General features: G+C 44.5%; 1 protein-coding gene across 2 annotated transcripts in view; it reads right to left on the bottom strand.

The window, feature by feature from the left end:
• Positions 1-14838, bottom strand: part of LOC103758574 (sodium/potassium/calcium exchanger 3) — a 166043-nt gene that overhangs the window by 61862 nt on the left and 89343 nt on the right. Inside the window, exons 15-16 of one of the 2 annotated variants that reach the window (XM_029961680.1) lie at positions 13823-13888; positions 11075-12855 (exon numbers count right to left, since the gene is read on the bottom strand). The exons of the other annotated variant lie outside the window; for it this stretch is intronic. Of the exons in view, the coding sequence (XP_029817540.1) occupies positions 12706-12855; positions 13823-13888 (216 nt within the window). The 3' untranslated portion in view covers positions 11075-12705. Of the gene's footprint in view, positions 1-11074; positions 12856-13822; positions 13889-14838 lie in introns of those variants that run through there. 2 annotated transcript variants of the gene reach the window in all.

Genomic DNA, 14838 nt, shown 5'->3' with positions numbered 1-14838 from the left:
TATTCTTTAAAGGCTTACTTGTAAAATCTTCTTGTGTGAGCAGTTTGAAGTGGTTTCACTGCACCTGCTATCTCCAGGCTGTGGCATTCAATTGTTTTTGTTCACTCTGTGCTACTCTTCTCTAGTGATTTGGTTGGCACTGCAAAGCCTCACGCCAGGCACAGAGCACTGTTTGTTCCCGACACTCGGGGGCTGAGGATCAGCCTCCTCCTCCTCCTCCCTGAATGCTCAGCCTGCTCAAAGCTGCCAGACAGGAAGTGGGAAGACACTCAACTGTGCCAAGAGGGCCGATCCCCATTGCAGCAGGGAGGAAAAATGCACAGAATCCACATACCTGCAGTTCCTGCCCCTGGGTCTCCGTTCTGCCCTTCCAAGGCACAGCCCCAGGCTGCCTCTGCTTCAGCTTTTGGGAAAGCACCATGTGCTGGGAGTACCCGTGTGCATCCACCTCCCAGTGCCAAGGACTGGGAGCAGCAGTCTCAGGAGCTGTGCAGCCCAGCAGCAACTTGAAGGCTGCCCCATTTTAGGCAGCCAAATAATTTTATTTTGGCACTAACAGCTCTAACCATTCATCAGCTGTTTTCCAGGGAGCAGCTGACATGTCCAGGATTCCACATCCTAACATGTTCATGCAAGGATGGGAGAAACCTCAGGTGGGAAGTCTCACCTGGAGCTGGGAGATGCCTGCAGCCAAACCCTGAGGGCTGTGACAGAGCTGGATGGAAATGCCTCAGCCTTCCTGAGATGCACAACCCCACTGCTTCAGGACACCAGGCAGCCCCTCGTCCTGCCCTGCAATCACACACTCCTTCTGTTGGAATAAACAGGTCCAAGTCAATTGGGCAGAGCCAGGAGGGAGATTATTATCTACAACTTACAGAAAACAGGTCTCTTATTTCAAAGCAAACAGCTTTTGGGGTAGCAAAGACAAGTCTGGCCTCTGTAAAGCAAGCCAGAAGTGACCCCCAAAGGGAATATAAATAGGATTTGTGCTCTAGTTTTGTATCTTTATGATGGATAAAGATGGCCAGGAGGGAGAGAACAGTTAGTTTTCTTTTCACCACTTTGTACTTGTGCTTCATTTTTTTTTGTTCTGCACTAAGAATCCACATCTTTGCTTAGGCAGGGTTTGTGATGGTTGAAGAGTAACTGCAAAGACAACATAGAACAGCTTCTAAAAAAGCAAAAGTGAATACATGAAGATGAATATGTACTCATCCAACCTCCACCAGTGAAAGCAATGATGGCTTGCCTTCACACTCAGATTTCCCTAACTTTAATGAAAGTGGTCAGAAATTCAATTACTCCCTGATCTCTGAAAACCAATCTCTTAACTTTCCAGGCTGCAAGTTACACCAAAGTTTTCTAATGTGAAGTAATCACAAGGCAGACTCAAAAAGGATGCATATTTGGCATATCACCGTGGCAGGGGGTAAGGAGTGAGAGTATCTTCAGATTCCAACAACCAACTGGAACCGCTCCAAATTGTGACAAGAAGCAAGATTATCTTTGAACCAGAAAACGAGTCATGGGGAATTATCTACAGAGACACAGCATCTGTATGGATTCCAACATATGTTTTGGGTTGCCAGCACGCAGAGTTGGAAAGCAAACAATCACACCAATGGAAAATATTTTCAAGACAACTGCTGGGCTTGCACTGATGAAAGACATTTTCTGCATTAACATCAAAGGCTGCACCTCATCTCTGCCCTCCTGGACAGAGGTGCAAGATCAGCATGTGTGCTTTTTCTGCACTGCAGGACTCCTCTGCACCTGGAAATAGCTGTGCATGTGTAAGTAGACAGAGGTGCAAGATCAGCATGTGTGCTTTTTCTGCACTGCAGGACTCCTCTGCACCTGGAAATAGCTGTGCATGTGTAAGTAGACAGAGGTGCAAGATCAGCATGTGTGCTTTTTCTGCACTGCAGGACTCCTCTGCACCTGGAAATAGCTGTGCATGTGTAAGTAAACACCCTGCCTAAGATACACCACTGCTTCTCGTGGACATGGTGGGCACTTCAGAAGAAACAGATCATTTTGTCAGCAGCTGTTACAAAGACATAAGCAAAAGTGGTTTAGGTGAGGTAGCCAGACCCAATTACATGCCTTTTCATTCAAGGATCTCAGAATCTTCTGTCAGGGAAAGTATAATGGGAGGGGGGGGTCAGCTGAAGTGTCCCAACTGTCTCATGGGATGAGGTAGAAGGAAGTCACCAAGAGAGGCCGAGTTAGGGGGGAATTTGCAGCTTCTCAGCTGGTGCAGAGTAGAAAAGCAGCACAAGTATTTCCCTCTCTCAAAGCATGGGTTTCTAACCATCCCTGTCCACAAGTGCTCTGCAGCACCTATTGGAAACTGGCCACATCAGAACTGTTACAATAGCACCTCTCCCTCTTTGTTATTCCAAGCATTACTCAAAATATTACTGCAGGAACAGCTTCAGAGGGAGGACTGGCTCTCATCACCGTGGCTCTCAACGGCTGAGCGGTGACAGGCACAGAATCTGCCAGCTGGGAGAGTGACAATCAACTCCCACTTCCCTAAGCTGGAAGACAGTAACATCAGTGCAGTAATTGCAGATTTGTATCGTTGTAACAGAGCAGAATTTGACTCCTACAGCAGCAAATAAAATTCCCACAGTGTTTGTTTCTGCACGGCCTCCAACACGAACACGCCCCAGCCAACTCCTTGGGGAACTGCTGTGCTGCACACACCTCACAGCACACACACACCCAGGGGCACAGGAAATGCAAAGCATAAAAACTCCCTTTTCTTCTTCCTTCACTCCCTAATCCAAAGATGAGATCACATAAGGGGTACAGAGTATTCTCACAATTATGCAAAAAATGAATAAATCATTGGGACTGAGACCCATGGGGTGCTCTACTCCTATGTCCAAGCACACCCTGAAGTGTCAAGTTAGTACAAAGAGAGGATATTTTTATTGATAAACATTATATTGTCTTAGTGTAGATGTCTGACACATTATTAAATCAATTGACAAAACATTTAAAGTAATTCATTCTAATAAAACTTTTTGATATTCCATAGACAATAGTGCTGTGAATTTTCTTTATAGTATAACACATTAAAAACACAGAAATACAAGTTTCTAATTTCATAGGTTACCAGCAAACAGAGAAAAATGCATGCTTTCATTTCTGTTAGATTTGTAACTTACACAGGCAAGTGGAACAGCTATGCATAGAAGACTATTCTACAATAAGTTATAAAACATACAGAAAGACTGACCTTATAATACCTGTACAAGTATGACAAAACCATTGTAACTCATTTCAAAAGGTAACAAATATTTTGTCTATGGCTCCACCGTTTTCACACTTTCAAGCTGACTTAATAAAAAGCTATTTTGAGTAGAACCATATTACTAGAAACCACTGCTTATTTTGTTTTCTGGCTGGCTGTAAATGAACACACATTATATGTGCATTTGCACTCAGTTCCACCTACGTTTTCTTCCTTGTGGTTAGAAACATCACAGAATTTCCCCCAGAGAAGGAACCCAGACAGTGTCATTTGATCCCCAGTCAAACAAAAGGTGCTCCTCTCACTCACTTTTATTGCTGTGCTTCCTGCAGCTCGGATGCCAGACAGCACCACAAAGCAGAGGACTCATCCTGCCCACGATACAGATACTGGCATGGTCTCAGCAGTCTGCTTCAGAACCAGCCACAGCAGCTATTGTATTCAACGGCCTAAGACTCTAGTAACAATGTCAAACCAACTTTTCCATTACAGCTCCATCAAATTATCAGATCCTGAACAGGTGACTGCTGGGCCATGAGGTGACTGAACCCCCAGACACACAGAGCTGGCACTGGGCTCTCCCTGTGTGCCTCAGTGATGCCAGGCTGACCACAGAGCTGGGCTGAGCAGCACAGAGACAGCCCCACCTACACACAGCAGCTGGGACTTGGCTCTGGAAAAGGCTCAAGTGCCTGGAAGTGGCCCCTCTGTGCAAAGAAACCACCTGTCCCCACAGCAGCCGACTCACTCCCACAGGGACATACCTGCAAAGCCACCCCAGCACAGGGGCACCACACCCTCCCAACAAACAAGAACCAAGAGAAGCTTCTCAGGAGAGCCTGCACCCAACAGCACCCACTGCCCTCTGCAGTGAGCAGCGGCCTAACAGCTCTGAGAACACAGACACAGCTTGCAGTGCATAATGGGAGCTATGGGAAGCGCTGACCTAAGGAAAGCCTGGCCCAAAAAGCTGCTGGATGAGCCAGGGAGGAGGGGGTGGCACCGGAGGGTGGGGGACCACGCAGCTTATGCAACATACTTGAGGACTAATGGCTCTGCCTGCTCACCTTTTTGTTCTAGTGGGATCCTGATTTACCTGTGCCTCAATTCCCATCAGCAGGCTTGTGCTGGGGTCCTCAGCAGAAGTGACCTTTCCTCTGCAGGGTTTGCTTGACACGCACCTGTGTCTGGGGCCAGGGGAACCACGGACCTGTCCTCCTGCATGTCCCACTGGCTGAAGCTTTGATGGATGCACCAGTAAGAGCAACACTCAAACCACCCCCAGACCTTGTCCAGAGATTTCAGATTGCCCAGTAAAAAAATCAAACAAACCCCAAATCCCCCAAAACATACAAACATCTTCCTAGTTTGCTTTCAGTTTTGAAAACAAACATTTGATGTGAGGATGAAGGTAACCTACCATTCCTTTAGCCATCTCTCACACATACTGCTGCATTAAGGACCTAGTGAGGATTCTCAGCTCTACAAGGGCAGACAGTGAAGTCAATCACACTGTTTCTCAAGGGACACAAAGTAAAATTTGTCCCTAAATCTTCAATGCACTGCAAAGTTCACTGCACACCAGCTCACCTCTCAGACACGAAGACTGCTCTACTCTACTGTTTGCAGCTCCCATAGGAGTTGAAAACATTGGTTTGACATCTCTCTTTCTCTCTCCCTAACAAAGGGACAAAGTACTTGTCACCTTTCCTGATGAAAGACCTAGAGTTGTAAGGATCAAGTACTATCCAAGCAAATCTCCATGTAAATGCAACCCCTGCAAAACTTGCCAGTATCCTAGTTACACAACAGCCAGCTTTTTGTGATGCCACACCACTCATTTGCACTTGCTCTCCGTGGGTGCTGAATAATTACAGAATCATACTTTGTGTCCTTTGCTTCTAGCACCCATTTAAACAAAAAAAAAATCCTTCAGAACAAAGTTATTCCACAAACATCTTGCTTTGGCTTCTTTGTCGTGGTTCTAGCTCTGTGCTTGCTCACCTCACCTAAGCAATCTCACCAGACAATCCTGTGACACAGAAATGGATGTTCTGCTCAGCAGTGAGAATTGCTGAGAGAAAAAGGCTGTTCCTGAGCACCAGAGAAGAACACCTTGGCTGAGCTCTGTGCCTGACAGAACATGGGAGCCTGCTTTATGCAAAGTTTGAACATTACACAAACCTTCATGAAAGACTGAGGCTGAACTGTTTGCAATCAGCCTTTATCTTCCTTTTATTTTCCTTCCTAATCTGACAATTCTCTAAGTCTTTAGAAGCTGGCAAAACACAGGCTTCCAGTCCCTTCTGACACATTTCAAAAGCCCTCCATCGTTGCTGTTGTATTTCCCACTAACAGGCCCCACTGTAACCCACACTGACAGCAATGATGTGATTGCTGTTCTGCACTGGAGACCTCCTGACCCAAACCAAGGCAGTGCAAAAGGGGAAGTGTGTTTGCAAGTGCTGGGACTGTTTCACCTGCAGGATCTGGAGGCAGAAGGTCCTTGCCTGCTGTAAATGGTAACAACCTTGTCAAAAAGCTGGGACAACAGAGCTTTTGCTGGCATCTGTTTTAGGGAGATCTTCACATTTCACCAGACCCAATCACGTGCTGTTAAAAAGAGCTGTGGAAAACCAGGCAAAGGAAAATTACTTGCTTACTGAAAGCAGATAACCAAGAAAATAAAAAGAAATCCTGAAAAATAAAAATATAAAAACCTACTTGTGGGTATCACATGAAACGCGAATTTCGATTACTGCAAATGGTACCTTGTGGCAGTGATATTACAAACACTGAGAGTGCAAGGAGTATTTGTTATTTATGTATTTCTACTCTCAGAGATCAAGAGGTGAGCACTGCAGAAGCATCTTTGGGTCTCTCGGGATTCCTCAGTTTGTCTACTAATATAAGTTATAAGAAGCATTTGAGAAGGTCTTACCACTTTTTGTGGACACTCAAAAGGATGGAATGATGCTTTTAATGGCTTAGTCTGCTTGGTCCCTGATCCAGGGACATCTGGCTTTAGCTTTAGGAAGGGCCTGAAATTAGGTTCCTAAATCTTCTGCCAGCATGAAGAAATGTTTTCCTGAACCAGGGGCTCAGCTCTTTGTGTATGATAAATAAATAAATAAAATGCATAAATACTTCAGAATAGAATTTCCTGACCTCCCCAGTGTCTCACACGTGGTCTTTTTGCTTTTTCAAAGCTGTCTTTATGTTCAGCAAATGGAACCTCAAATGAATAACAGTAATTACAATTAGAAATATTACTGAATGGACACAGATTAGCTGTTTAAGCTTTTGACCTGCTATATTAGAGATATGCAACTGGCATGTGCCACTCACAATATTTGGCTAATACAATGTGGAAACAAACAAAAGCCTGCAGCCTTCTCTTGAGTTTATGAATAGGTATGTGTAAGTCTGTCTTAAATACTCAGACACTTACAGCATCCTAGCAGTTGCCATGATAAGACTTTATTCCTATGCAGAGACAGCTGGTTACCACAGGGCTTCAATTTAACAGCACTGGACACGTATACTTTATTAAGCATATATATGTGTGTATGTATGTGGCTTGAATATAAATCTGTTCATACATTTTAAAAAAATAACGCTAAAAATCTGCCAGTGAATTACAGGGACTTATGACTGAAACCCTCAGTAAAACTCCTGTAGCCCAGTCTGGCTTCACCAAGTGTAAAAGGCTCAGGTCAGATCTAGAACCCCTTCATTGGATCAGTTCTGTTTCTGGTACAACGCGTGACCCGGGGGTCGGAGATCCGCGTGCCAAGCAAAGATCTCGTGGCGTTTGCTCCCAGCAGCTGACTGACCCAAACCTCCCCGCTGCTCCTGCCAGCCCAGCACAGTCACTCTGTGTTAAGCAGGACCTGAGTCAGCCTTCAAAGCCAGAGGGATTCAGGTTATGAGAAAGTGGAAGCAAAATTCTGAATCCTTGCAACACGAGGAGCAAGATCAAATCTTGAGGGAGCAAGCAGGCTGGGCTAAAGGGATGTCTGCTCTTGAAAAAGGTGTCATGGCACACCCCAACATTTATACAGACCTGTAACCAACTGCAACAATCCCCACAGGTTCAGGCATACAACATTCCCTCAACTGGCAATGAAAATGTTACGTTGAATTGCTGCTGTAAAATTATCATGTTGACTTTTAGCACCATTCAAATCCTACCTGGCAGACAAAGGTTAGACTGACAGGATTTCTGTCAGGTTGTTTCGGTGTGGAAGGTTTAAAATTTGTTCTGCAAGGCTATTACAAAAAGTAAAACAAAAACCTACCTAAAATATACCACAATAAAGTCATTTTAGCTATATAAATATATTTAAAAATCTGTTGTTTTAAACAAACTGTGCTTTTTTAGAAGCTTTCCTGAAATTAGATACTTCTGCCCAAACTTGGGTAACTTGGCCTAGATCTCAGGCTGTTTCAGGCCAGCAAATAATCGATTTCACAGCCAGTTTATATTCCCAGTGCACAATAGAACACACTGTCATTTCTTACCCCATTGCTTTCCCCGTGAATAAAGTAAACTTCTCCAAAAGGCATGGATTTGTCCACACCTGAGCTTGGTTGAGGAGATTCAGCCGAACAAGTCCAAGTAGTTTGGGTAGAAGTAGATGCATTTCAGAACTATGCTTCAGATTTGAGGCCACTAAGTGCTAACAGAATATCCACGTAAAGTCCCTTAAAGGTGCTTGTAGTATTAATAGCCATTCATTTATTCAGGTAAGAAAATAAAAAAAGTTCACTCCTCTTTTAAAAAATGCAGTGTCCCCATCCTTTCCAGGACTCACTGCTGCAAACACATCACTGACCTACAACAGTCACTGGGGTTCTCCCCCTGATTTAACAAAGGTCACATTTCACTCAAGTCCCTGAATACTGAAAACTCTCTTCCTGAAAGGAAGCCTTGCATTCTGCTTGGTGCCTCCATCCGGCACACCCAGACTCTGCAGCTCCTTAAATCTGAAGTGAAGTGGCTGAAGTCTTTCAAGAATTCAAACTTCCCCCGTTTTCCGTAAAAGCTGGCTTTAAACTGATTCAGTTAAAGTTGTACCAACCTGAAAGGGACATTCTTACCTGGATTCAAGTCTATTTCAGACTAACTTGCAGTGACTGCTGAGCAAGTGAAACGTCGTGAGTGCAGGGCAGAATTAAATCCAGGTAAGCATGGTCCATTGAGATTGATTTTTAAAGTATATATTTAAACAAGTTTAAAGCTCTGGTGGTCTAACTTTGACACAGATAAACCTCACACTACTGCATCTCTGTGAACTTTAACTGAAAGGATTAGGGTTTCCAAAAAATCTTAATATAAGAAACATTTGTCAATCAGCAGAAACCTATGGTTTTCTAGAAGTTACTCAACAATATTCAGTGTAAGTTTTACTCACAAGTATTAACATGGTTATACATGGAAAAAACATATAAAAATTCCTGTTCTGACAGGTTGCTCCACCTACCTTGAACATTGTTTTTTCCAAAACTAGACTGCTGTTCTACCTGACTTGTTTTGTCAGGAAAAAAAGCCAGTCTCGCGTCTCGTTCTCCACAAGCACTATCATCATAAATCCAAAGCTAATCAATCGATTTCAGAGACACAGCTGAAGACAGAAAGCTGAAAACTAAGCAGGCAAGTGACATCACAGCAAAACCAACAAATTATGCCAGTGAAAGTCTCCTCCTGTGCACACACTTCAGACTGGTCCTCCTACTGCAGAAACTACCAAAAAGTGCAGTACACAAAAAATAAAATTTAAAAAAAAAAAAAAAGGCAAGTATAAAATTCACCTTTGGTAGGGACAAAAGCAGTTTTCCCAGCATGTCTTCAGACCACCTCATATCATAGCCCATCCTAGCACTGTGCCTTTGAACCGCTGTCGAAGGAAGGCCATCCATGACGAGCAGAAGCCAGCCAAGGATCACATCCTGACAGCAAGTCAAAGTCAGAGCTACAGTGAAGCCTCTCCACTGAGGAAAAGGCTCTTTAATCTCCCTTTGAAATACTCATTTAGAATCCACTGAAGCCACTAGGAATGGTAACAAAAACAGTTGACTGGTGGAAAGACCAGAGCAGCCTCGGACACGAAGGTGACCCTTGCTTTCAGAAGAATAAAACTGCAAATGAATCACAATGACACTAAAACCCCCAGCCCAAACCAGCCCAGCTTCACTAGTGGTTCCCTCCAGCCCCCCAACCTCCCTCCTTCCCCCAGTCAGCACCCCCTGGCCACCCACTGCCCCAGTCCCCGAAGGCTCTGCCAGCCTGGCCGGTTCCTGCGGCCCCACATCCCAGTGATGGCCCACGGCTCGGGCAGCAACGGGCACAGCAGGGCTTCCCACTGGGAGACTGGAGCCAGGTGCTGGATGGCCTCCAGCACAGCTGGGGACTTCCAGAGTCTAAGCTCGTGAGGGGAGAACCCCTCAGAACTCAGGCCCCACCAGACTCAGTAAAGCTATGGATACGCACTGCACCCGAACGGAACTGTCCGTGCCAGCCCCGGAGAGCTCAGGAAGAAGGCAAACACTGCCGGTTCTTTGCTTTGGGGACTTTCCCACAGGCTTTGGCTACGCTAACAAACGTGAGAGGGGCGGGCTCCTCCAGCAACCACAACCAGGAGGGGCACATTCGGTGGGTCTGTCGCGCTCCAAAGCGGGCCTGCCCTCGCTGACGTGGCTGCGCGTGGCGAGCACACCTCGGGAGCGCGGGGCAGTTCATCCGTGGCACAGCTCACGGCAGCTCACGGTACCCTCTGCTTCTGCTGAGAACAGGCGACTGGCAGAACGTTCTAGCACAACACACAGACATCAAAGCAAGGTATTCCGGGTTTCACACACAATGCAAAGCTACGATTACTACAGTATTTAATGCACAACAACAGGAAAAGTTCCTAAAAAATACTCATGCAGTTTTTGTGCCATGGGATAGGTAACGGCTATTTCGTAGAAATAGATCCAACTGGCTCCATTGGAGCAGCAGTATAAATATTCAAAATAGAAGTAATAATAGGCCCTGATATGAAACTTCTCTCCTTTTTTTTTCCCTCCTGCTAATCTGTCCCTTCCGTCAGCAAGGACACACTCTGCTTAGGAGCAACTGCATCTCGCTACAAGAGTAGGCTGTGTTTGTGGGGTGGCTTTTAGTGACACATGCCACATAGCTGACAACATTGTTTGATTTAAGGAAGTATTTTAGGCATTTTAGTGGTTATTATTATTATTCATCTCATTCACAACAACATCGACAACAACAAAAGAAACAAGAACCCAACAAAGGAAGGTACAGCAGGCTTCCTAACGCAAGAGGACGTCCCGTGGGCACAGGTAGGAGAAGGCTGCTCAAACAACAGCTGCAGAGCTCAACAAGTAGCAACACAACTGTTCTCCAGAACGAAAAAGGACAACGCAGGCACATCATTGACTCTCTCTACTGCCTGTCCCCGGACCCTTCCTTCTTCTCGCCAGGGATCCACCAGCACACGTCGTTCCCCGGGGCCAACGGGACACGGCTTTTCCCACAGGACTCCGCTGACAAGCACAGTGCAAGGAGCTGCCAGTGCCTCCCAATGTTCAGCATAACAGGGAAAGAACGAAAATCAGGTACTGAGCTCTATGGAAACCCAGGCTGTAAATATTTTCATTTACCACATTTTGCCAAAAGAAAACTCAAAAAGTGCAAATGAAATAAAAATTGGCTTTTTTGTCTGTGAATGGAACATGACTCTCTTCTTTTTTCTTACAAGTTGGAGTTCTTTTTTTTTGCTGCTATAGTTTAGGGTTTGGTGTTTTGTTTTGGTTTTTTTTCCCTTTCTTTCTTTTATGTAGGGTTTGTTGTACCTTTACTATTAACATTTGCCACTGTTTGTACCATAGACAAAAACATTCACCTAGCTGGTAGTCTCTTAATACATTTCATAGTAAAACATATACAAGAAAGAGGAGAAAACATACAAAAGGGATCAGAAGTGATCAGTGCTTAAAGTAAATACAAGAGTCGCAGTGGCAAGAATCCACAGTATCCATACATATCAACGAAGCTGTGATGGCCTTTCCCAGGGGGTGGAATCTGCCTGCATATTAATACAGAATTATACAAAATCTAGCTGGGATACTGGAACAATGAATAGCTAAACTTTCACAATAACTTAAGATCTGTGAGCAAGTCTGCATTGAAGATATTCCACATTTTAAAAAGTGCCATCTCTGTCTGTGTCTTCCTCCCTCCCAAAGGAAGGGTGATGAATCCACGTGATCTGTTATCAGATAAGTTCAACTGCTTAAGATGACAAATATCTGGCCAGGTCCAGTGTATTCTTCAAAGAATGGCAAATTAGGACTTCAGTAACTATGTCTGTGCAAAATATGCCTCTTTCCTCTTAAAGAAACCAGTGTCTGTAACTCATTTAGAAAAGTTTCCACACGTACTCATGTCCTCCTCAGAGCGAATAAGACACGAACAATTGGATCCCCCCAAAACAAGAGATCTGATGAAGCAGAGAAAGTTCTGACCTTCCATGTCCACGTGCAGAGCAGTTAAAAACCAGGGCACCTTGGCAGCCCTCCTGGGCAATCAAACTATTGCTTGGAAATGACACAAACGCCCCAGTAATAAAACTCCGACATTCATAGTAAAACGGTAGCACTGTTTACCCTTTGTAGCCACATTTAGCTTGCAATCCTCATCACACCTGTACAAGATTCATTATTTATAGTAAAAAGTCATCAGCTGTTGCCTTGACAAACTTCTTTTATCCACTTTTATGCTGAGTATCTTGAACTGCATTTCCATTTTACATTGCCCTGTGACCTTTGGATTGTTACAGGAGACCCAGTGCTCAGAAGGAGAAGATGCAAGACAGGACGTTGATCTCTGGCAAGTAAAAAAAAGAACAACAAGAACAACCCCCCCCATTAAAACAAACAAATAAAAACCAGTAAAACCAAAACTAAAAACAAACAAACAAACAAAGCCCCACAACCAAAAAAATTCCCATGATTCTCCTCGAGAGTCAGCCCCTGCGCAAGGTACCCTCTTCTGCATTGTAGCAATAGTCTTAAGTCATAAATTAATTAGTCTTCCATCAAATAACTTAAAAAAAGAAGGAATTGTAGCAGACCAGTTTTGCCTGGCTTGACGCCAGTTAGCAGCCAGTTCGTCGAGTCGCAGTCACACTGTCCAAAGACTGAGCTAGGAAATCACATGAATGCTGAAAAAAAACCTCTTCACATCGATGCAGGATTGTTCCAGGTCGTGGGGGCCGGGGAGAGGGCACACCTAGATGGGGCCACGGGTCCTATGAACAGCGAGCAGGACGTGTGTCAGGACTTGGAGGTGCCCCACGTTGAGGAGTCGCCCGCCGTGGCTCGTATTGCACAGGTAAGAAGGAAGCTCCTCCCGACAGTCACCCCTGCTGTTAGTGATCTCTGCACATGGGCAAGTTCACAAACGTGAAAACATTGAATTCTGTCATGATGGAGAAACACAGGAAGATGCCGTAAAGGGAAAGGCACACACACCCTAGCTTCTTATCCAGTTTCCATTTGTTCATGTGGACACCAAAAACCTACAATAAACACAGAGTAAGCCACCACAGCAGGAACATTTCGAATAAAGCAGTAAATCCCCTCTTCAACTACAGCAGCAAGAAGAGGGCTGTCCCCTGACTGATGATGATCAGCTGGAAGCAATCACAACCCAAGTTCTGCAGCAAGTGAGCTGACCACAGCTGCAGTAAATCAGAACAGCAGTCAGGGAAACCACCCTGACTTGACATCACTTCAAGTTTCTGCAAAGGATTTCATTTCAGCAAGAACAATCCCATTTAATTCCATCAGAAAAACATTTAAAGGCCAGATTCCCTTTTCAGCACTCAAAATGTTTCATGTGCTCCTCTGCATCTCAACCTGGAGTCACACACTCCAAGACTGTGCTTGACTTTGCACAGTTTGTTCTGGCTGAAGATAAATATGTCTTGTGTATGTGGGAATTGTTCTGGTATGCAACACACAGGACTCCCCTCTATAGCACCTGGTCTCAAGATTTGGAAGATGTCACATCATTCCTCTTCTCTCTGTCATTTCTGGGAAAGGTCAGGGAATATGAAGCACTGATCTCAACAGAAACATTGCCACGTCCAGGCACTATTTTTCCTGGACTGCAGTATATTTCAGAAGGATCCTACAGAGGACCAAGCACCCTGTACAGCATTTTGTCTGTCTGTCCCACAGGAGAATGGGCTTCATCATGCATCAAGGGATGTGCTTCAGCTCTAGCATAAGAATAACTAACATTACTAGTGGCTCTCCCAGGCTCCCCCCATGCCAAGCACACAAACAGGAGTGTCACCCTGTGACTGCTGCAGAGTGCCACATCGAGCTCTCAGGAGGTTTACAGCAGCAGTGACTGCTCCTATCCCTTAACCACAGACTTTGCAAACACCACTTCAGCTGGAGGTGAGGAAGGAACAGGTGAAGAAAATGTCTATAAAAAGCTCTCTTTTGGAGAAGAAGAACAAAAGACTATATACATACTGTGACAAAAACAGATGCCAGCAGGAGACCAACAGAATAGATAAGTCCTCTGCTGTTTAACCGAATCTGTAAAAAAAGGAAGTTTATAAAACCATCTCACAGTTTCAAGCAACAATATTTCCCTCTGTTGATACTTCCATAATCCTAAAGTGCTGACTTGTTAAACACTCGCTTGCAAGTTGTAAATGCCAAGGCAAGCCGTTACATCACAGATTACTTTGCTTACTCCCTGTTTTGCAAAAGAAGGAGGAGCATTATTAGAGGAGCATCCTTAAGATCTGACAACATCTGAAGGTCTTCTACTCCCACATGGGCTTTGCCATCACTTGCACTCACAAACATCCCCCCCCATCTGCAGAGCTCTGCTGCTGCCTGAGATTTGCTGTTCCCTTCACATGTGTTAAAATACTGGCTCACACAAACGGCACCTTTTCCTTCTTTACGGATTTTTGACATAATAAAAAAGGCTACAGCCATGATGATCATTTGTTCATAGAGGTATTCCAGGATTTCTTTAGGATATATGCTGTAAGGGTATGGATGTACAGCAGGACCATTCTATTCCTATGACCATTACATGTAAAATGCAACATTAGCACTAGACTGACTGTCCAGAGAAATGAAGGATTTGGATTGCCTCAGGGCGTGAAGGTCAATTTTGGGACTGTCTGCATTAACTGAAGGTGAAAAATGTCATGATCCTATAGCCATTGAAAACTCCAGAGACAGACTGGTCAAAAAAATCCTGAACTAACTCTGTGTAACTAAAACACAAATTAAAGCCACCTTCCCTGCTACCCCAAATGAACAGCAGCTGGCTAGGGAAGACAGATACTATTTTGCAATAAATTCCTGTCTGGATTTTGGTCAGGAATTTTGTTTGACCAGTGCCAGTATCTGTAAAAACTCAACAGTATAAAATGTATCAATTGCAAAAGGATCTACAGGAAAAGGAATCAAATGAAGAGGATGGAATTATTTTAGCATGGAAAATGTCTGAATTCAACCTGAAGTGC

The sequence above is a fragment of the Manacus vitellinus genome, unplaced genomic scaffold, assembly GCF_001715985.3.
Source record: "Manacus vitellinus isolate BGI_N305 unplaced genomic scaffold, ASM171598v3 scaffold_38_pilon, whole genome shotgun sequence".
Classification (NCBI taxonomy): Eukaryota; Metazoa; Chordata; class Aves; order Passeriformes; family Pipridae; genus Manacus; species Manacus vitellinus.
The sequence above is the reverse complement of the archived record's forward strand: the minus strand, read 5'-3'. Positions and strand labels throughout refer to the sequence as shown.